At 56.4% G+C, this 23,347-nt stretch overlaps 1 protein-coding gene across 1 annotated transcript in view; it reads left to right on the top strand.

Annotated features, from left to right (window-relative positions):
- MAP3K7CL (MAP3K7 C-terminal like) overlaps positions 1 to 11,877 on the top strand; it is a 31,590-nt gene extending 19,713 nt beyond the window's left edge. The window contains exons 4-5 of the mRNA XM_070403706.1: positions 990 to 1,105; positions 10,851 to 11,877. Coding sequence (XP_070259807.1) covers positions 990 to 1,105; positions 10,851 to 11,031 — 297 coding nt within the window. The 3' untranslated portion in view covers positions 11,032 to 11,877. The remainder of the gene's footprint in view (positions 1 to 989; positions 1,106 to 10,850) is intronic.
- The last annotated feature ends 11,470 nt before the right edge of the window (positions 11,878 to 23,347 follow it).

The raw sequence follows: 23,347 nt of genomic DNA, 5'->3' as shown, positions 1-23,347 counted from the left end.
AAGTTACCAACATAGAAAAGGTGAGAACACGGCCAGTCGGACGCACAGCTCACACGTACAGGCCTCGGTGAGAAGAGGGTTAGAGTTAGACGGAAAAGCTAACAATGAGCTCCTGTTTCTCAGATATCATATAGCATTTTTCTATAAATAATGGAAAAGGGTGATTTAAAAAGCTCCTTAAAAGACTATTAATGAGTGTTTCTAAAAAGAATGATTTGAATAACTGAAATTCGATTATAAACTCAGGAAATCGAGGCTTTTCAACGTGTTGCAGGGGTGGGCAAACTTTTTGACTCGAGGGCCACAATGGGTTCTTAAACTGGACCGGAGGCCGGAACAAAAGCATGGATGGAGTGTTTGTGTGAACTAATATAAACTCAAAGTAAACATCATTACATTAAAGGGTACGGTCTTTTTTTTTTTTTTTTTTTTTTAGTTTTATTCATTTCAAACGGGCCGGCCCGCGGTCGTAGTTTGCCCGCGGCTGTTAGGGAGTGAGGTCGCCGTGCGGGCCTGCCCTCGTGGGTGGAGGAGTGGAAGGAGCTGGCCCTCCCCGGCCGCCTGGTCCTCCCTCCTTTCCTCGGCCCGGGTGGCACCTCGTCCTTGCAGACACTCTCCCGGCCCAGACCCAGACCCTCGCTGCAGCTGCAGTCCGGGCGCATGTCTAGGAGTGAGCCTTCCTGGCCGGCTGCTCCCGGAGGGAGATGCCGCCTGGGCTGCGGGACGGGAGAGCCAGCCCCACGGACACACGCCTGCGCCGTCCGTGGGAGAACGACGTGTGCGGTCCCCGCTCGGGCCGGGGCTGCGTGACTGGCTCCGGAGGTGAGTGGGCTGTCGGTCCACCTCTGGGTCCGTCCATTGGAACCAGCAGGATTCTGCTGACGATGCTGTTCTCACGCCCCCCGCCCCCCAAGACCATCCGGAGGGCAGGCGCTGGTTGTTTCTTCTGACGCGAGAACGTGGACTGATTTCTTGTTGTTGCTCCCAAGCCGCTGCCGCCCCGACATGACTCCCTGGAGTCCATGCAGGTCTTCCAGCAGCACTGCCAGATCGCCGAGGAGTACCACGAGGTCCGCCAGGAGATCGCGCTGCTCGAGGAGCGGAAGTAGGTGCCGTCCGGGCTGCTGGGCGGGGCGGGGCCAGGCTGAGTGGAGGGGCGGGGCCAGGCTGAGCTGGGCGGGGCCATGCTGAGTGGAGGGGCGGGGCCAGGCTGAGCTGGGCGGGGGCCATGCTAAGTGAAGGGGCGGGGCCAGGCTGAGCTGGAGGGGCGGGGGCCATGCTGAGTGAAGGGGCGGGCCAGGCTGAGCTGGGCGGGGCCAGGCTGAGTGGAGGGGCGGGGCCATGCTGAGCTGGGGGGACCAGGCTGAGTGGAGGGGCGGGGCCAGGCTGAGCCGGGGGGCCAGGCTGAGTGAAGGGGCGGGGCCAGGCTGAGCTGGGCGGGGACATGCTGAGTGGAGGGGCGGGGCCAGGCTGAGCTGGGCGGGGACATGCTGAGTGAAAGGGCGGGCCAGACTGAGCTGGAGGGGCGGGGCCATGCTGAGTGAAGGGGCGGGGCCAGGCTGAGCTGGGCGGGGACATGCTGAGTGGAGGGGCGGGGCCAGGCTGAGCTGGGCGGGGACATGCTGAGTGAAGGGGCGGGCCAGACTGAGCTGGGCGGGGCCATGCTGAGCTGGGGGGACCAGGCTGAGTGGAGGGGCGGGGCCAGGCTGAGCCGGGGGGCCAGGCTGAGTGAAGGGGCGGGGCCAGGCTGAGCTGGGCGGGGGACATGCTGAGTGGAGGGGCGGGGCCAGGCTGAGCTGGGCGGGCCAGGCTGAGCTGGGGGGCCAGGCTGAGTGAAGGGGCGGGCCAGACTGAGCTGGGGGGCCAGGCTGAGTGAAGGGGCGGGGCCAGGCTGAGCTGGGGGGCCAGGCTGAGTGGAGGGGCGGGGCCAGGCTGAGCTGGGGGGCCAGGCTGAGCTGGGGGGCCAGGCTGAGTGGAGGGGCGGGGCCAGGCTGAGCTGGGGGGCCAGGCTGAGCTGGGCGGGGCCAGGCTGAGCTGGGGGGCCAGGCTGAGTGAAGGGGCAGGGCCAGGCTGAGCTGGGGGGCCAGGCTGAGTGAAGGGGCGGGGCCAGGCTGAGCTGGGGGGGCCAGGCTGAGTGGAGGGGCGGGGCCAGGCTGAGCTGGGGGGCCAGGCTGAGTGAAGGGGCGGGGCCAGGCTGAGCTGGGCGGGGACATGCTGAGTGGAGGGGCGGGGCCAGGCTGAGTTGAGCGGGGGGCCAGGCTGAGTGAAGGGGCGGGCCAGACTGAGCTGGAGGGGCGGGGCCATGCTGAGTGAAGGGGCGGGGCCAGGCTGAGCTGGGCGGGGCCATGCTGAGTGAAGGGGCGGGGCCAGGCTGAGCTGGGGGGCCAGGCTGAGTGAAGGGGCGGGGCCAGGCTGAGCTGGGGGGGCCAGGCTGAGTGGAGGGGCGGGGGCCAGGCTGAGCTGGGGGGCCAGGCTGAGTGAAGGGGCGGGGCCAGGCTGAGCTGGGGGGCCAGGCTGAGTGAAGGGGCAGGGCCAGGCTGAGCTGGGGGGCCAGGCTGAGTGAAGGGGCGGGGCCAGGCTGAGCTGGGGGGCCAGGCTGAGTGAAGGGGCGGGCCAGACTGAGCTGGAGGGGCGGGGCCATGCTGAGTGAAGGGGCGGGGGCCAGGCTGAGCTGGGCGGGGCCATGCTGAGTGAAGGGGCGGGGCCAGGCTGAGCTGGGCGGGGGACATGCTGAGTGGAGGGGCGGGGCCAGGCTGAGCTGGGGGGCCAGGCTGAGTGAAGGGGCGGGGCCAGGCTGAGCTGGGGGGCCAGGCTGAGTGGAGGGGCGGGGCCAGGCTGAGTTGAGCGGGGCCAGGCTGAGCTGGGTGGGGTGGGGTGGGGCGGGGCCAGGCTTAGGGGCTTAGCTGGGGGCAGGGGCTGACGTCCTGGGGTTCTGAGGTTGCTGGGCACCTTCCTGTCCGTCCTTTTGTCCCAGAAATGATCCAAGTGGCACCGCTGGAGGGCCAATGCTCTGCGAGCAGTGAGGGACAACAGGGCGCTTTCTTCCCCCAAACTTAAGTTTTTAATAAGCATTTTTAGCTCAGGAAGTTAAAAATGCCAAAACACCCCAGAGCAGTACTGTTCCCTGCGCACGTGCCCAGAGGCCCAGCCCTCCTCGGCTGTGTGTGGCTGGTGCTGAATGCTTCCCTGGTGGGGTTCCCACAGCAGGTAGGCAAGCCACTAAGGGGGGGTTAGGGCTGGGGTGACGTATTCGTGTTGGATGAGTGACACATGCGTGTTGACTGAGTCCAAATATTGTCCTTCATTCTCTGCTTCTCCCCTCACTCTTCCGGAGAGACATCTCATATATACTTATTACTTAATGTTTAAATCAAAGCAAGGAATTCATGAAGCTGTCAGGACCCTTTGGAGACCCAGCGAGGCGGTTGCGCAGGGCGCGGCGGGGAGTGTGGGTTGGGTGGGGACCCGAGCTCACCCCGAGGCCCTGAGCCGGCCGCAGGCCTTTCCTTCCTCGTTGCTTTCTGTGTTTCACACACATCCTACCTGGACTCTGGTTATGGGGTTCAAGGCGTTTGCGAGATCAGAAACACCGCGCTCTCCTCACACGTCTGAGACGCGTTCTGGTCTGAGGGTTTTCACAAACTGGTGTGTGCAGACTGGACCTTACACACAGGCTGCGTCCTGAGAAAAGCTTCAGGAAGGGACCGAGGAAGCTGATTAATAGCGTGACCAGTGGTGAGTCACAGGAGGACCTGCCTAATCTGCAGCCTCCGAAGTCTGTTCCTGTGTGTGTGTGTGTGTATGACTGTGTTTGTGTGTGTGTATATGAGTGTGAGTGTGTGTGAGTGTGTGTGTGTGTGTGTATGACTGTGTTTGTGTGTGTGTATATGAGTGTGTGTGTGAGTGTGTGTGTGTGTGTATGACTGTGTTTGTGTGTGTGTATATGAGTGTGTGTGTGAGTGTGTGTGTGTGTGTATGACTGTGTTTGTGTGTGTGTATATGAGTGTGTGTGTGAGTGTGTGTGTGTGTGTGTGTATGACTGTGTGTGTGTATATGAGTGTGTGTGTGAGTGTGTGTGTGTGTGTATGACTGTGTTTGTGTGTGTGTATATGAGTGTGAGTGTGTGTGAGTGTGTGTGAATTGTGGTGTCCTGACAGCGAAAAACAGGTAGTTATGTGTTTATCTGTAAACTCAGTTGAGGTGCTGGGGGACTTTGTTATCTAAACCAACGAGAGTGGCTCTTCATGTGGGGTGCAATGGAAGACCCCCCCACCAAGTTATAGGATCTGCACGTCTATGTCAGTGATGTCGAACCCATGACACAAGCCTGTCAGAGGTGACACGCGAACTCATTTTTTGGGTTGATTTTTCTTTGTTAAATGGCATTTAAATATATAAAATAAATATCAAAAATATAAATCTTTGTTTTACTATGGTTGCAAATATCAAAAAATTTCTATATGTGACATGGCACCAGAGTTAAGTTAGGGTTTTTCAAAATGCTGACACGCTGAGCTCAGAAGGTTCGCCATCACTGGTCTATGTCTCCGTATGTCGCATTTAAAAATACGCCAGGACAGCAGCGTGCGTGTGGCTCCTCTGGTGTTTGCGGGAACCCATTCCTGCTCTCCTGCTTAGAGCAGTAACCGCTGTGGCCGCCAGCGCAGCAGGAAACACCAAGAGGCAGAGCTGCCTCTGAGAGAGGGCGGCCCGGGGGCCAGGGGAGCGAGTCCACACAACCTGCCAAACCGCAGAAGTGCCGGCCAGACCCCAGCTCAGCCCCCCAGACCCCACTCAGCCCCCCAGACCCCAGCTCAGCCCCCCAGACCCCAGCTCAGCCCCCCAGACCCCAGCTCAGCCACCCAGACCCCAGCTCAGCCACTCGCGGCCTTTCTTCCCCTTTCCTTTCTCATAAAGTCTCTCAAATTCCTTTTTCTTCATTCCTGCTTCTGCCGTTTGGGGCTGTGATATGGACGGTAGGCCTGGGAGCCCCGTGCTCGGCCCGATTCAGACCTGCAGGTGGCCTCGTGCCTCTGAAGGCCCCTCACTCCTCGCCTTCGAGGGCACTGCCCCCGCCCCACCTCTGCCTCTGCCCCCCTGGCACCTCCCTCCTTCCTCCTCCCTCGGGCCCCCTCGGAGGACGGCTTAGCCCCTGCCCCTGCCCGCCTTCCGCAGGGACCAGCTCTGTTCCCCAGAGAGGAAAGCCCACAAGAATGAGACTTCTGGCACTTGTGTGTGTGTGTGTTAATATATATTTTTATTGATTTCAGAGAGGAAGGGAGAGGGAGAGAGAGACAGAAACATCAATGAGAGAGATCGGCTGCCTCCTGCACACCCACTACTGGGGATCGAGCCTGCAACTGGGCATGTGCCCTGACCGGGAATCGAACCGTGGCCTCTTGGTTCATAGGTCGATGCTCAACCACTGAGCCCCGCCGGCCGGCTACTTCTGGCAGTTTTGTAGCTGGTTGTCATCGATAGTTACCCACCTCAGGTCTGCTCCCTACAGACTCCAATCCCAGCCACCCAGTGGGATTGTGTGTGTGTGTCTGCGCGCACGTGTGTGTGTGTGTGTGTGTGAGAGAGAGAGAGAGAGAGAGAGAGAGAGAGAGAGATTTATGGTGGTTATGTGCAGTGCTTACAGGAGACTGTAACAGCCTCCGCGTCCACATTTTATCTGGAAGTCCTTTGGTCTGTATTTAAAATACAGAGACAATAGCAGCAGTGAAGGCGGCGGTGAAGAGTTGGGACGGAAGCCGGTCACATCTCACGTGATGACGGGGACGGGGTCCTGCCAGGGTTCCCGGGTCATCGTTTCACTAACAATCTCTGAGGCAGAAACTCCTTCGGCAGCAGATGTTTTCCTAAACGAGCTGTGTTTCCACGTGAGGGAAGGTGGCCCCTGGGCTCGACCTCAGGGAGGGCTGTTTTCTGATGTTTGGATGAGGCTTTCTTCCCTTCGCTTCCTGAAGTGGCTGCCCGGTCGCCCCGGTGATGGTGAGGGTCACGGCTCAGGCCGGGCCCTGGTGATGGTGAGGGTCAGGGGCTCGGGCCGGGCCCTGGTGATGGTGAGGGTCAGGGGCTCAGGCCGGCCCTGGTGACGGTGAAGGTCAGGGGCTCAGGCCGGGCCCTGGTGATGGTGAGGGTCAGGGGCTCAGGCCGGGCCCTGGTGATGGTGAAGGTCAGGGGCTCAGGCCGGGCCCTGGTGATGGTGAGGGTCAGGGGCTCGGGCCGGGCCCTGGTGATGGTGAGGGTCACGGCTCGGGCCGGGCCCTGGTGATGGTGAGGGTCAGGGGCTCGGGCCGGGCCCTGGTGATGGTGAGGGTCAGGGGCTCAGGCCGGGCCCTGGGACCCGGAGGAGCTCCCGTGGGAGTTTCTGCGGCTGAGCTTCCTCCCTTCGCCAGCGGGGGGCGCCCGGGCCGTTTGGGAGACGCAGAGCCGGGGGAGCTGGTTGTACCTGCTGTTTTAAGCCCTGGCACTGAACAGGTAAACTTCTTTTAGAATTATAAACTCAGCACAGAGTGACTCTAATTTAAATAATTATTTCTGGCCTATTCACCAACAACGTGAGAAAAGCCTGCTTTTACTGTTATTGGCATTGTCCCCTTTTCTGTTGGGAAAAAAAGGGCAATTTTATTGAAAGCTTTTTAAAAAAATTACTAAGCATTCTTACATCTGTACACGACTCCTGAATCCATTTTTATTTCCAGGCTTCTTGCGTGTGAATATTTCTATATAATTACACACACAGTAACACGAAAGGTGCACAGGCTTTTTCAGTAAATAGTGTGAGTTTTTTACACGCAGTTTTGCATCTGTAATGGAAGCACATGGGCATGAGATATAGACATTTTTTTACTTGGAATTGGTCCCTGAGCTGTTTGACAGGAAGTGTTTAATGTCCATCATGAAACAGCAATAGGTTCTGCCGCTACATTTGCAATCAGTGGAGGTCGCTTTGCTCTAGGCAGTGGTCGGCAAAATGTGGCCCCTTGAGTGTGGCTCTTCCACAAAATACCACGTGCGGGAGTGCACTTACAGTGCGATTGAAACTTCGTGGCCACACTGAAGGGGCCAAAGAGCCGCATGTGGCTCACGAGCCTCGGTTTGCTGACCACGGCTCTAGAGCAGTGGTTCTCAACCTTGGCTGCACATTAGAATCACCTGGGAATCTTTTTAAAATCCTGATTTCCGGGTGATTCTAATGTGCAGCCAAGGTTGAGAACCACTGCTCCAGAGCGAGCATTTTATCTTAATCAAAGGAGAACCATTGGCCAGGAGACACGGTGTTTAAAAGACAGACTTGGAACGTGAGAGAATCGATGCGTCGTTGTGACGTCGGGTGGGCCGGTTCGGTGGTTAAAGTGTCTCCAGGTGCACAGCACCCTCCCATGGTAGGGCTTTGTCCTCCCGGAAAAGGGGAGGGGAGGGGAGGGGAAGGACTTTTGGACCCTTGAGCAGCCGGCAGCTCCCCGCCCCCGCCAGCCCCTGGCTGCGCTCGCTGCCCTCGGCCCCTGTGGGCTCCTGTCCGGGACACCCAGATGCCGTCAGACCCTCCGTGCCCTTTGAGAACGGCTTCTTTATGGAGCACGATGTTTGCCAGGTTCACCCACGCTCCCTGCATCGTCCTGCATCCCTGCTTATTCTGAATAACATTCCGTGTGTGGACGGACCAGACTTTATTAATCCATTTCGTCTGCGATGGATTCGAGGTGTGTGCACTGTGGGCTGCTGGGCTGATGCTGCTACAGACACTCATCCATGGGCCAGGTCGTGTGTGGACACGTGCTGCCAGCTGACCTGTGCTGTGGGCCTCGGGGTGGGCTGGCCAAGGCCCCTGACGGCTCAGCGCGTCGCTGTGAGCAGCTGCCTCGGTCTGAAGTGGCCGCACCACGTTAGCGTTTCAGCCGAGATGTCGGGGCGTCCGGTTCTCCACGCCTTTGGGGGGCACGTCTTCTGGGTGATAGTCGCCCTCATGGGGTTGTGGTTTGTACATCCCGATGGCTAACCACACTGAGCCCCTCTCGTGGGCCTTGGCATTTCTGTGTCTTCTTGGCGACGTGTCCTTTTAGCTCTCTGGCCGTTTAAAAACATCAGCTGGGCTGTCTTTTTATTATCGAGTTGAAAAAAAAAAAAGGTACAGAATTTTAGGGGGTTTATGCAAAGCATTGGAAGAGGGTGTTCATACGGAGATAACCACTAGCAAGGCCAGACGTACGCTCATGGTCTTTTAAAAATGCATAAGTGATGATGGGGGAGTGGCAGTCTCCTGGGGGCACCTGTCACGCGGGTACAGGGAGCAGATGTGATACGAGAAGCGTGGCCTCACATACAGCATATAAATAGATATTGTGACATTTAATGCATTTCAGTTCTCTGTTTTGAAACTTTATTTGCTATTTTTTCATATCACTTCATATTATTATTTTTAAACAGTTTCTTAGTGAGTTTCTTCCTCGGTCCTCCCACTGTCCTTTCGTCCTTTTATTTGTCTCTTTTGTGGCTGCCATGTTCTTTGGAAGCTTGTTTAGACCAAGTTCATGGCCTTTGAGGCTTCCTCCACCTGAATAGGAGTCCCTTTTTGAACAATAAGGATTCTATGTCGGGGGCGGGGGGGCATCAGGATGTTAGAGACGCTGAGGGGGGCGTGGCCAAAAGAAGGTTGGGGTCCGCGGGGCTGGACGATCATGTTCGCTACAGAGGGACCCCGATACTTCCAGTCCCACCGGCACCACCCACAGTTGCTACATATTATTGACCATCTGTCCCAGGCTGTACTGACCCATTTCTCTACGATCGTCCATAAGAAACTTTCCTGAGATTCAATTAGGGACAAATGGCTTCTCCTGTGCTTAGAGGTACAGAGCCCTGAACGTCTAAGAAGCAGACTTTGACGCTGGCTCTTCTGTAGTAGCCGCGTTTCTCCTTCCTCGTCTTTAAAATATACGGTATTTGCCCCTGAGGTACCTGACTCTTCGGTCATTCATTCAGCGAGCATTTACTGGGAGCCTGTACATTCCAAACACCGTGGAAGACTCAGATCATAGCACAAAGGAACGTGTGTCTGCGTCCCCCCTACCTGCCCCCCGCCCCCGCCGCCCACTCAGGCCCCTCTCCCCCCTGTTTCCACCCGCCTTCCATGCCCTGGGTGTATGTCATGCTCCGTTGCCCTCAACACCTCAGGGGCCATTTCTAAGAACAAGGGCACCCTCTCCCTTAACCACAGCCCAGCGTTAAATGAGGATCCCACCTTGTGCGGCGCCGTGTACCATCGAACTCAGTCCCGCTAACTCGCCTCCTTGCCCAGCACGTCCCTCCCCGCCACCCTTCTCAGTGCCTTTAGTTGTCACTTCTCTTCCGTTCCTTCAAAGATGTGCTTAACCTTGAAGAGTACAGGCCGGCACCGGCACGCTTCCTCTCTCCTGAGGTTGTTGCTGACACCCTGGGGTGCTCTCCACGCCCCTCCTGGCAGGTGCCCTGCCCAGGTCTCTCTGCACGCCCCCCCCCCCCCCCCCCCGCCCGCAGGGAAGGGAGGAATGGGCGTGTCGCACAGTGAGGAACGGAGGCTGCCATCTGCGACTCCCTGACCCACCTGGGGGCAGTGGACCTGCTGTGGGTGGTCAGGTTTATTAAATCTAAACGTGGACTGTGAGTCTGGGGCTCCTTTTCACGCGTATTTACATCAATACATTTAAAAAAATTTTAAATATATTCTTACTGATTTCAGAGAGAAAGGGAGAGGGAGAGGGATAGAAACATCGATGATGAGAGAGAATCACTGATCGCTGCCTCCTGCGCGCCCTGCACTGGGGATCGAGCCCACAACCAGGGCCTGTGCCCCAACCGGGAATCGAACTGTGACCTCCAGGTTCATAGGTCGACGCTCAACCACTGAAAACTGAGTTGTTTGTCCCTCCAGCACCTCGAGCCGCTTCCTGAGTCCTCCGCCTGCAATAAAAGGATGTTGTTTTGTAAGTTAGGCTGCAGGATGGACGTCGGAATCAGGGGAAGCTGCTGGGGAGGTGGAATTCTTAGTCTGAAGAACGAGTGCCGATTTGTTCCGCTGAGAAGTAAGAGACAAGGAAGGTGCTGCATTTGGAGGGAGGACGAGCTAAGGGTGAAGCAGGCTCTCCACCATGGACACTGGCGGCATCTTCAGTCGTAAGCAGGATCCTGGGTCCCCCCGAACCAGCTGTCATTCCTTGTTGCCCTTAAAAAGGTCAGCTCCTCCGACGGCCGAAGGATTCGTGGAGCATTTTCTGGCAGATGTTTACTAGTTTGGGTGTCTCAGCAGAGGTGCCGGGACCCAAAGGATCTGAGGCCTGGGCCCGGCCCGTGTAGCTCAGCGGTTGAGCATTGAGCCAGGCCACCGGTTTGGTTCCCAGTTTGATTCCAGGTCAGGGCACCTGCCTGGGTTGCAGGCTTGATCCCCTGAGGGGGGCGTGCAGGAGGCAGCTGACTGATGATGTCTCTCTCTCATGGATGTTTCTATCTTTGTATCCTTCTCCCTTCCTCTCTCTCCAAAAAATCAATTAAAAGTATTCAGTGGGGCCTTGACTTACGACTGTTCCAACTAACGAGTTTTTTGAGATACCAGCTGCCTCTTGGCCGATTTTTTGCATTGAGTTGATAGAGTAATTTGAGTTAACGAGCGCCTTAACGAGCGCCTTAACGAGCTTGGTCTCCGAACGAATTAAACTCGTAAGTCAAGGCCCCACTGTATATAAAAGATAAAGGATCTGAGGCTGGGGAGGCTGGAGGGCCGGGCAGAGGGCGAGATGTGAGGAGGGGACTCCTCTGTGCATTTCCGTGCGTGCATTTCAGCGTGTGCTCTCCCGCTCCGCCTGCAGGAAGGAGCTCCTGGCCAAGCTGGCGCAGGCGGAGGAGGAGAAGGGGGACGCCGCCCAGCTGGCCCGCGAGTTCGAGGCGCTGACGGAGGAGAACCGCACCTTGAAGCTGGCGCAGTCCCAGTGCGTGGAGCAGCTGGAGAAACTCCGCATCCAGTACCAGAAGCGGCAGGGCTCGTCCTAGCGCAGGTCCTGCCCCTGCCCGCCCCCCCCCCCCGCCCCCCCAGGGACGGTGACCCCATCACCCCTCCTGGTCACCCACATGCTGTCTTCTCTCTGAGCTGGGCCGGCGAGGTCTGGCCCGACGGGAGGGAGATTTCACGTTAAATAAGATAACGAGAACAAACCTGCCCCGCGTGTTTCACTATTTGTTCCCATTTAGAAGATATTTCTCCTCATTTAGAAGCCAGGACACAGATAGAGTATTGACAGACTCCCTGAGAATCTTGAACAGGATCGAGCCACCAGACAGGCCAGCCCGGTGCTCGCTGCCGTCTGCCTGCATGTTTTTAGATCTCGCGTCGTTAACATCTCACCTGCGCGCCACGCAGCGGCCTCTCCGACGTGCTCATGTCAGTCCCCGCGCGAGGATTGTCCCAGGAACAAACGGCCGCGTAGCTCGGAGCTTCCTCCTGAAAATGTTAGCAGAAGCGTTTGTGTCAGAGGCGCGTTGGCAGTGCCGACTGCTGCGGGCGTGAGAAGAGCAGATAGAAGCCCGTTTCTTCACGCCGTGCTGGCCCCTGGGGAACGTGTCCCCTCCAGTGTGTCCCGGGGGCCCCAGGAGACGGAGGGGGTAGTTTAGACGTCATTTTGGGGAGTTCTCAGGAAAACATCAGACAAATGACGACCGTTGCTCCGTTTGGATTTAAAGGGCGTTCGGGGTAATAACGAATGGAAATATGTGCGTAAATTCAGGATTCACACGAGGGTCCCGTGTTCTACTTATTACCATCTTCCCCAACGTGACCTCTTTGTTTTATGTCCATTTCTATTCATGTAACTTCTTTTTCATTAAACACGATCAAACTGCCCGCTGCCTCTGGCCCCTTTCTTCACCGACCTCCTGCTCGGAGTCAAGTTGCTGACGCTTGTCCGAATCTGTTCTGAGTTGGGGCTGCAGGTGCCAACGAGCAGCAAACCCCTTTCCTGGAAAGATGGGGCTCTCAGCGAGCAACGTGGGTCTGAAGCTAATCTGACGCGCGAATGTCAGACGGTATCTCCCAGAAACGTACAGGGCAGAGCCGCTGGAAATAAGGTGGCCCGGCCGGCGTGGCTCATGGTGGAGCGTCGGCCTATGAACCAGGAGTCGCGGTTCCGTTCCCGGTCAGGGCACAGGCCTGGGTTGCGATCCCCAGTGTGGGGCGTGCAGGAGGCAGCGGGTCCATGATTCTCTCTCATCGTGGATGCTTCTGTCTCTCTCTGCCTCTCCCTTCCGAATCTGAAATCAGCAGAGCTCCCCCGGCCACAGGACGCTCCTGCTGTGGGCTTAACCCCGAGATGCTTTGTGACGCCAACAAGGGTCTTTGCTGGACTTAAGAACCGTCACAGCCAACGCCTCTGTCCCACGGTGACCATCGGATTCTGGGAGGGTCAGGAGGGCTCCCTGCTGTGCTCAGTCCCCGATCTAAATCCTCTCTCACCATCGGATCCACCGAAATCACTTACTGCCATTTAGCAAAGTCATGTTGGTGTCTGTCGTGTCAACACAGAATTTTACCATCATACCTTGCTTTAAGGCTTACCTTGCATTTACACCGAGGGTTTAAAGTGATGCCTTGTATCTAATAAAACATGCGATTGTCCACTCATCCTGCACGGGTTTGCTTAGCTTAATATGAAGAATCTCTTTTGCCCTGGCCCATGTTGCTCAGTGGATAGAGCCTCGTCCTGCGGACTGAAGGGTCCTGGGTTCAATTCTGGTCAAGGGCACATATCTTGGTTGCAGGCTCCTCCCCGGCCTGAGCCTGGTCAGGGTGTGTCCAGGAGGCGACCAGTCGATGTGTTTCTCTCAAATCGCTGTTTCTCTGTCTTTCCCTCTCCCTTCCACTCTCTCTGAAAATCAATGGAAAAGTATCCTCAGGTGAGGATTTAAAAAAAAAGAGAGTCAATTCAAACCCAATTATCCTGCCAGCAGGGACAGTCCTGACCTCCTGAGAGAGACGCCGGATGACACACGACTTCCCCTGAGCCGCTGTCTCGCAGGTGCGCTTGGAAATAGATGAGCCGTCTGTGCTGGTCGCTGGTCAGCGGGGCCTACACGGCCTTGGGGTTTTCCCTCTTTCTAGTCACAGGTGTCTTAGATCACCTGCCGCCCGCTCCCTCCGCCCTCCTGTCGTGTGGGAGGGGAGACCGAGGCGGCGGGGGCGGGGGGGGGGGGGTGGGAGGACTGCAGCCCGCTGCGAACGGCTGCCCCGCACCTGCCCAGCGCTCCAACATCTAGTCACTGGGGAGGGGCCGCCCCTGGTCCTGAGGTTTATGGAGCAAAGCGAGGGCAGGTCCCTCCTCCCGGCAGGTTCCCGAGGCCTTGTTCCCCGCGACGCCGTCTCAGTCAGGCTCTCGGAGAAACAGAGGGTCTCTGCCCGTCACAGGCCGGTGCTCACGGGCTACGAAGGCTGGTTTCCAAGGTGTTCAGTGGGTCCGGAGGCCGGAGACCCTGGACGGAGGGTCCTTCCCGCTGAGGCCGAGGAGCTGGTCTCACTGGGCGGCGTCCAGGCCGGAGGAGCCGTCCTCGCTTCTGGGAGGGTCGGGAGGGCTCCCTGCTGTGCTCAGGCCCCCCCCATCTAAATCCTCTCTCACCTAGGACCCCCCCCCCCCCCCCCATAGAAGCGCCAGAACAACATCTGCCCAGGGATCCGGGCTCTTTGAATTGACGTCACGCACTGGGTGCGGCACTCAAAGGCCAGAGAGCAGCTGCCCGGCCCCCTGGTCAGCTCTGCCCTCGCCACGGTGGCGGGAGTTTAACCAGAACCAGGTGACCACTCGTCGGCAGCTCCTGGGCCACGCTGAGCACCAGGCACAGAGACTGGGAGCGGACAGCTGGTCAGCAGGAGGGACGCCGGCTGGGAGGCACGTGTGAATGGTCGCACCCGGGAGCCCTGCCCTCACTCCGCCCTCTGACGGGGGGGTTGGTTTTCCCGTTTGCACGTTCTGGCCGGAGCCCACGGGGTTGGCATCGCGGCCGTACAGCGAGGCGGCTTCTCTAGGAAACGCAGGGCGAGGGTGAGTGGAATCGGAGAGACTCCGAGGCCCCGGCGTCATTTCAGTGGGATGGAGGGAGGAGGGGGAACAGGGACGGAGAACTCGGAGCTGAGAGCCTGTGGGGGGGGGGGGGGGGGGCGAGCGCAGCTCTGCATCCCAGGAAGGAGGGGCCGACCGACCGACCGACCCGAGGGACTGGGGGGGCGGGGGTGAGAGAGGAACGACCTTCTCCTGAACCCGGAAAGGCTGTCAGCAGGAGGCTGAGCCTCGCAGGACGGTCCGTGGGTCAGAGCACACGGGACCTACGGGCAGGTTCGATTCCTTCGTGAGGCATCAGAGCCGGTGACACTGGGCTTTGCTCACACGGTTCTCTCCGCCACCACGGCTGACTGAGCGCCCGGTGAGCAGCAGCGGCTGGATGTGACTGTCCCTGATGCCTGATGGCCACACAGAGCCGTCGTCACTCCTGCTGCTGCCCCGCGGCCGCCGTGCCCGCCCCCTGCCTCCCGCCCCGCCTGCCGGGCCGCCTCACACCCACGCACCTGCTCCGGGACCTGCCTGGCTTCCCGGTGAGCGGGGAGTTCCTGGCGACAGTGGTTGTGGCTCCTTTAAAGCTGTGTCTTCAGGACGCCAGGGCCGGGCCGAGCGTCACAGCTGTTCGCTCACGAGAGAAGGAAGGAGTGAGTCCTGCACACCGCTGTCCTGCTCCTGCTCCCGGGGTGCGTCGGGCTCAGAGCGGGGTGTCCTGGATGTTTAGGGCTCAGAGCGGGGTGTCTGGGGTGTGTCGGGCTCAGAGTGGAGTGTCTGGGGTGTTCAGGGCTCAGAGAGGGCTGTCTGGGGTGTGTCGGGCTCAGAGCGGGGTGTCTGGGGTGTTCAGGGCTCAGAGCGGGGTGTCTGGGGTGTTCAGGGCTCAGAGTGGGGTGTCTGGGGTGTTCAGGGCTCAGAGTGGGGTGTCTGGGGTGTTCAGGGCTCAGAGCGGGGTGTCTGGTGTGTGTCGGGCTCAGAGCGGGGTGTCCTGGATGTTTAGGGCTCAGAGCGGGGTGTCTGGGGTGTGTAGGGCTCAGAGCGGGGTGTCGGGTTGTAGGGCTCAGAGTGGGGTGTCTGGGGTGTTCAGGGCTCAGAGTGGGGTGTCTGGGGTGTTTGGCGCTCAGAGCGGGGTGTCCTGGAGGTTTAGGGCTCAGAGTGGGGTGTCTGGCATGTGTAGGGCTCAGAGCGGGGTGTCTGGAGGTTTAGGGCTCAGAGCCGGGCCTTGGGGGCGAGGACAGGGTTCCTGGCCTCCGGGAGCCAGCAGCCCGGTAGCACCGCTGACCACCAGGTGGCGCTGCGCTGCAATGAGTAACCCCGGGGCCCAATCCCTCTGGTTCCACATAAAGGACCCGAGGGCAGATGGTCCGGTCCATCTGGGACGTGCTGGTCCTGAACGTTTAGTTGTTGGTTAAGGTTGAGATCGGACCGGCCTCCTGTGTGTGACCAGCCCCACGAGAGAGGAGCCGGCCCAAGAGGAGGATTCCGGTTTCCAGGGCGTGTGGGGACCAGGCCGTGACTCAGTGAACGTGTCCTGGAAAAAGGGGAGGGGACTGCGTTCAGCTGTCAAGGATGCAAAACCCAGATGTGAGGCCCCGCGGTTCTGATGGAGACACCCCGGGCGGGGCAGGGGCCGGCAGACGGGAGCCTGGCTCCCCCTGAGGAGGCGTGAGCGGGGAGGAGAGAAACCCAGCAGGTGGGTGGGCAGGGCCTGCGACCCCAACCCCACCCCCCCCCCGTGGGAGCCTCGTCCCTTCGCCTCCGCCAGACTGTGGTCGGGCAGCCTGGGTCTGTCTGTCTGTCTGGGCAGCAGTTTCATTTCCCAGTGGAGCAGGGTGGACGTTGGCCTCTCTGAGTAAATACTGAAGAGGAAACACCAGGAACGTTGTGCAGAATCATGAATTGCTCGCCCATTTGCATCCGCCCCGCCCCCCCCCCCCCCCCACTGGTGTCAGAACAGCATCTCTACCAAGTTGAGAAAAGAGTGAAACTAATGACGAGTTATCCAAACAAGACGGGAGGCTGGGCGATACTAACTTCTGCAGTGTCTGCAATTTTAGGTTTTCCAGTTTTCTATTTAGCATCACATAGTAAATATATAATAAAACAGACAAAATTTTCTTATTCATGATGTAGGAAAGAGGTGGGAATACTTGTATAATGACTTTTGAGCAGTTACTATGCTCCCTATGTAATGCCCCTTAATCTCAGCATTACAAAAATACAATTGTACACACAAGTAGATAGAATAACACTAGTACACTGTTGTATACAGATGTAGATACAATAATACTAGGACATTATCTACACTAATAAAAGAGAAACATGCAAATTGGTGTCACTCCACTACACCCACCAGCCAATCAGAGCAACTATGCAAATTAACCCAACAAGGATGGTGGTTAATTTGCATACGCAGGCGTGGAGCGAAAACTGAAGGCTCCAGCAGGAGTGAAGACTGAAGACTGAAGAGGCTTGGCTTCTCTGCTGCGGCCGGACCAAAGGCCTGGGTCCCGGATGCCGGAGGAAAACCGGTGCCGGCAGCCAGGGGAAGGAAGGCCTATTGTGCGAATCTTCGTGCAACGGGCTTCTAGGATATATATATAAAAGCCCAGCGACCAAATGGCGGAGTGACCAGAACGACCGGTCAACTAGTCGCTATGATGTGCACTGACCACCAGCAGCCAGACACTCAACGCAGGAGCTGCCCCCTGGTGGTCAGTGCGCTCCACAGGGGGAGCAGCTGCTCAGAGGGCGGGTCCACAGCTGCTCGGCTGACCGGGATGAGCGGTGCTCCCACAGCGGGCCGATCCCCCCAGGCCACGCCCCCACCAGTGTACAAATCCGTGCACCAAGCCTCTGGCTGTAGACATGAATGATATAGTGACACTAGAACAATTATGCGAGTCTTGCTGACGTTGGTGTTTATTGCTCATCTATGATCACCCAACTAGCAAATAGTTACTTTGAAGTTCAAAGCTGACTTGACTCCCATATCCTCGTGGTTTCCCTCATTTCACACTTACAGGTAAGGACCCACAGGTGAGTGACGGTTCCTGAGCCCCACACACTGCCCTGTGGGGACAGAAGGCAGGAGCGTCCGTCCATCCGTCTGTCTGTGGACAGGGCTGGTTCTCGGGGGAGGCTGTGCTAGAGGAGGGACTGACAAGATCACCTCGCCGTCTGATAAGATGGGTAACAGGCAATGTGAGAGGAGAACTCAGGAGTGAAGGAAGTGTTACTAGTTTTAAAACAGATATTGCAGTTCATTCTCGAAAGCTCTGACCAGGCTTATGTGATCTTTCATTAACTGTTCCACGTAGATGACTCACACTTAAATTCCCACACCCACTGGTATCATGAGTCATACTTATTAAATGGCCATTATTTATAATTTTCAGCTTCTTGTGTGATTATAGTTGGGTACCTCTTCTGTTAGAACTCTACACATTTACATAGAAATGTGTTTAAAATGTCTTCATAATTCTATAACCTACATGAGTGGCTATATAGTTGGGTTGACTGAATTCCCCCCCACATAATTATTTCAATTATATAAAAACTAGTGTCCCGGTGCACAGATTCATGCACATTGAAAGGAAATTAATTGGAAGAAATATTTTAATATCGTTATCTGCCCTTTCTCTATACTAGAAGTGTCAACCAAATTCACGATCGACAATGACAGATCGAAACACGCGTGTGCGATTGGCGTCAACGAGAGCTTTATGTGTGTCGTGCATGGGTGAGTCAACTTAGCCTTTTATAGACATAGAACAAACTTGCTTATTAGACCTGCTTTCTGATTTAGCTAAACTTTCTCCAGCCCAGTGAAGCACCCCAACTTCTCTTTCAGGTAATTCTCAGCAACACAGCAGTAAATATCAACATGAAGCAGATTATTATTGTAGATCACCAGGGAGAACAAAGGGTGAAATATTTACCTGCAGCCGTGTCTGACTATATTCTGCGCAGTGAGAAAACCTGAAGTCACTTTCAAGGTCCACCATTTCTTTCTTCTTTTCAGTCGGGTCAAGTTTCTAGGCTTTCTGAATCTCCGTTTTCCGGCGAATGAAAAGAAAATAGGATTCCATCGAGTCTCCTATCTACCTACTCCAGGACTCCTGTAAGGATCACATGAGATGAGGCACGTGAAAATGGTTCACACACATTTGGTTAAAGTGTGAAATGTTTGCACCTGCCTATAAAGCAAGTCAGGTTCCTGGGCTGAAGACACTCCAAGGAGGTCAGTCGCTAGGGAGAGGAAGCCGGGCGTTGCTACATGACGTCATTACCTGGCGTTGTTACCATAGCAACCGTTTCTGGGCTGGGCTGTGGCCGCATTTTGCTCCATGGGGTCTTGGTAGCGTTGGCTGCGATTTGGTGGGCTGTGGCTCCAGGGTGGTGGCGGGGCCTGTGTCCCACTTGGGGGACACTGAGTGTTGGTTTGTCGGCACCAGCTCTGTGGTGCCATTTCTTTTTAAATGGCCAATACGTGTCACAGCAGCTCATGCCCCCTGGTGGTGAGTGTGTGTCATAGCTTCCAGGTGGAAGGAGGGACGGACACTTAGGCTTTTATATATAGAGATAGATGTTACTTACATAACTGGGATGGCATTACAGTTGTAAAATATTCAATTCCATAGTTACGTAAGATTAAGAAAGTAAAAAGAAAGGCCTAGCAACGTTATCCCTAGAGAGAAGCTGAGTAGTTGTATTTCTGTATTTTAAAAAAGGTGATAAATATGAAAACAAAATGCTTTTAAATGTTTTCCTTTCTCAAAAGACATGAACCAAAATTCAATGTAAAACATCGAAGTGTTAGTCTGGAGTGTAGCCTGTGGGGTGAGCTGGCCCTGCACACCTCTGGCACTCAAATCTGGCTTCCACGTCCTCTCTCCAGGAACCCGGCGTCTCCACAGATGCTAACTTATTGTCTGTAGCCCTAGAAGGTTTGCAAGATTTTCTGGCATAAAAGCAGCCATGAAAAATGCCCGGGCCACTGGTCCCTGCTCGGCCAGCTTCCCGGTCATCTCTGACGGCAATTTTCTAACGGACGGCTCAGAAGCCACTGGGAGAAGGTGTAATTCTGCCCGGATAGGAATCGACGAGGAAGGCGATGTGCTGAGTTCAGATGTGTTCCTGAAGGAGTCATGGACAGTTGACGCGTACACTTACTTAAAAGTTTTTATTGATTTGAGAGAGAGGAAGCGAGAGGGATAGAAAGATAGAAAGATCGATTGACTGCCTCCTGCACGCCACCTGCGGGGACCGAGCCCACAGTCCAGGCATGTGCCTGACCGGGAATTGAACCGACAACCTTGTGGTGAAGACGAAGCCCAACCAACTGAGCCACCGGCCGGGGCGGGTGTGGTTTTCGTTTTTCATAAAAAAAAAACTTTATTGTTGAGATGGACGTGGTTTTCGGTGGCTCAGCCCTCCAACTGTCCACAAGCGGCAGGGCGAGAACAGTTACGTCTGACAAGGATTCATTCACTGGTTTTGGGGGGAAGAAGAGCTGTGCAGTGAAGTCTGAAATACTCACCTTGTTTTGTTCCTAGCAAGTCTCTGGGTGTTATAGCCTCTAAAGAAAATGTTCCCTACACCCTCCTCCTCGGGCCCCACATAGTCCCCTCCATGTCAGCACATAGTGCAGCCTTAGCATGTTACAACGTGTGTCGTGTAAAAGGGAGTGGACATTGCCAGTAGGAGGAAGAATGTGCGAGGAGGAAGCACATTCCGTGTCCAGCAGAGAAATCACGCAGACTTCGGAGGAAGCGCTGAGTGCATGAGTCACTAACTCGCGTTTAAAGCCCCCGAGGCTGGTTCTCTCTGGTTGGCAAACCATCGGAAGGCGCTCGGGCTTCTAGGAAGGAAGTTTCGCAACGCTGGGTTTCTGCCCGTCTTCGGGCTCAGAGGAGACTGTTTAAAAATAAAGTCATCAAGCCCTCGCCGGCTTGGCGCAGTGGCTAGAGCATCGGCCTGCAGACTGAAGGGTCCCAGGTTCGATTCCGGTCAAGGACACATGCCCGGTGTGGGCTCGATCGCTAGTGTGGGGTGTGCAGGAGGCAGCCGATCAACGATTCTCATCATTGATGTTTCTCTCTCTCCTTTCCTCTCTGAAATCAATAAAAATATATTTAAAAAAATAAAATCATCAAGAGAATCAGCTTCTCTCCATAAAGAGGAATAACACTGTTCTTACAAGCTCTGGTCCCCAGACCTGCCGGGGTGCTTGGTGGAGAGAAGGCGCCGGTGTACGCGCAGGCACGTGGGAGTCACGGTCTCGCTGGTGGGCCAGGCCAGTGGCCTGCGGGTGTGGCGTCCGGAGACGTGCAGTTTACAACCTGGAGGCGGCCTCCTCTCTGAGACGGGCAGTTTGAGTCCACCGACTAGTGCACCCGCCAACTGTGTGAGCCGACCTGCTCCCGTCACGGGACGACTCCTTCCTGAGCAAGAATCCCTGATCCATGACGTCGTCCGCCCGCCCTGCCCGTCAGAGGGGCTCATTCCTGCGGTTTGTGTGTCTCCGCGTTTCCGGTCTCCCCACCCGCCTCTCGAATCCCCGTGTCCCCTCCTGGCAGGCGCCTGCGGTCCCGGAAGGATCTGGAGCCTTCTGCAGCGCCCAGGCGCGGGGGCCGAGAACAGACTCCACTGAAACACCCGCTCGTTCTTGTTCCGTGGGAAGCTCCCAGAGGAGCACGTTTGCCTCTTTGCCGGCCCCGCACGATGGCTCACAGGACAGACTGTTACCCGGGGGAGTTTATGGGAAGTCTTTCCCGGAATGTCATCATGTCCAGGTCACACTGACGAGTCGGAGCGGTTACCAAATTCCTCCCACAGGGCGGTCCTTGCTCTTCCCCGAGATTCAACGGAAATGCCTCCTTTTCTGTGAATCTCCCCGCCCCCCCCCCCCCCGCCCACCTGTGCACGTCTGTGTATTACACGCCTGCATCTCCTCTGGTTCACGGCACGTGGAGGAGAGGAGCGTGGAGCCCGTATCACCCGTGTCCCCAGCATCTGCACCATCTGACAGCGTCGACGCTCACGTGCAGCCGAGCGAGGAGCCGCCGGCAGCCTCCGGGTCCCCTGGAGACTGTGGCCCTGAGGCTGGGGCTGGGTGAGCGGAGGAGACGCCTGGGCCGGCAGACACAGCTGGAGGGAGACATCTGATCCCTGTACAGATCTTGGGGCTGTTGCTCCAGCCTGTCTCCTTCCCTCCATCCTACGCTGCTGCCAAAAACAACATCCTGAAGCTAAGCTACTCCTTACTTTTGTGATTAAGTTTTCAAAGGCTCCCCCTTCCTCAGGCCCCCGAGGTCATTGGGTCCTGAGGGTGCAGCTAAGGGAGGAGGTTGGACGTTTCAGGACGGCTCAAGGCCCGCAGGCTTTTAAAAATTTATTTAATATATTTTTATTGCTTTCAGAGAGGAAGGGAGAGGGAGAGAAACATCAATGATGAGAGAGAATCACTGATCAGCTGCCTCCTGCACACCCCACACTGGGGATCAAGCCCACAATCCGGGCCTGTCCCCTGACTGGGAATCCAACCGGGACCTCCTGGTTCCTAGGCTGACACTCAATCACTGAGCCACACCGGCTGGGCTGACTTCATCTCTTGGGTCCATGTGGCGGCCGTGGTGTTTATAAACGTCCACGTTTGCTGACTCTGAACCAGCTCTCGCAGCTGCAGAATCCCTGTGGGTTGGTGGCCGGCCAGCGGGCGCAGGAGTCGGCCTGAGGGAAACCAGGCATCGCGGGCGAGGAAGCAGGAGAGGGCAGGGACCCAGAGGGGTTCTTGTCTTCCTGCCAGGTGGCCTCACGGGCCCTCTTGCCTTCTCTCAGTTCCCCCAGCGAATAATCCAGAATAATCAGGTGTTTCTCCCATTTCAAACTTTATTCTGAGAATCCATTGCTGCCAGGTGAGAAGCACCCCCCCCTTTAGACTTTCAAGAGAGCATGAAAGTCAAGAAAAAGTTTCACCACCTAAGCTGCGTGTTTCAGTAGAAAGACACTGACAAAAGATAATCCAAAAATTCACCTGCAGAAAGTGAGCAAAATTATAGTTTCTACAATAATCACCTTTCTTACGCCACATGGGCGCTTTGAGCAGAAGCCAATATTTTAAAAAAGAACCCGATTGAAATACCAGAGGAAAACGAGAAGACGACAACCACACCCATACCTTTCCCCACAGAAGACGAGCCAGCAGCCGCGGCCGAGGGACTCGCCCTTGTGCCAGGCCGGTGCAGGCCCTGCCGGGAGAGGCGGGCTGTGCCCCTCAATCCCTCCCCGGGGGGCACGGAGCTGATGCCACACCCATGCTTTGGGAGTAACAATTGGCTCAGTAACCAGAAGCGGAAGCCCAGAGCACGGGAGCACCAGGAATGCTGGGAGTCATAGTCCTGGTGGCAGACGTATCTCCTAGACACTAGAGCAGCGGTTCTCAACCTGTGGGTCGCGACCCCTTTGGGGGCCGAACGACCCTTTCACAGGAGTCGCCGAAGACCATCGGAAAACACATCTATAATTACATGTTGTTTTTGTGATTAATCACGATGCTTTAATTATGTTCAATTTGTAACAATGAAAATACATCCTGCATATCAGATATTTACATGACGATTCATAACAGTAGCAACATGACAGTTATGAAGTAGCAATGAGAATAATTTATGGTTGGGTCACAACATGAGGATCTGCATTAAAGGGTTGCGGCGTTAGGAAGGTTGAGAACCACTGTCCTAGACACTAGAGCAAAGTGAGCCTGGAGCACGTTACTGTTGCGGTGGGGGATGGAGGGAAAGCAAAGGTGAGAGACATCAGTAAAGTCAGAGTGTCCAGGAAAAACTAAAAGGAAGGTATCCTAAAACTTCCAGGAAATCTCCACCAATGAAGCAGAGGAAAAAAAGCCTCTATTATTCTGTGAGCAACAAGCCAAACTGGGTTGGGGTCTCAGACAATTCACTCATATGATTGCAAAGACAGACAGAAACTCCCGGATTGGAGAGGGCTCCCCTGAGGGACCCCAGATTGGAGAGGGTGCAGGTCGGGCTGAGGGACCCCCCCAACCCCCCCCCCCCGCATGAATCTTCGTGCATCGGGCCTCTAGTTTGTATATATAAAAGCGTAATATGCAAATCAGCCGGTCGGCAAACGACCAGTCGGCTATGATGTGCACTGACCACCAGGGGGCAGACGCTCACACAGGGGCTGTCCCCAGCCTGCAGGCCCCGATTGCCCGATGGGGAACCAGGAACCAGGAACCAGGGGGGTTG

Source organism: Myotis yumanensis, unplaced genomic scaffold (genome assembly GCF_028538775.1).
Source record: "Myotis yumanensis isolate MYYU_CA2020_CCGP unplaced genomic scaffold, mMyoYum1.0.hap1 SCAF_2, whole genome shotgun sequence".
Lineage (NCBI taxonomy): Eukaryota > Metazoa > Chordata > Mammalia > Chiroptera > Vespertilionidae > Myotis > Myotis yumanensis.
Note: the sequence above shows the minus strand (reverse complement) of the source record. Positions and strands in the feature narration are given on the sequence as shown.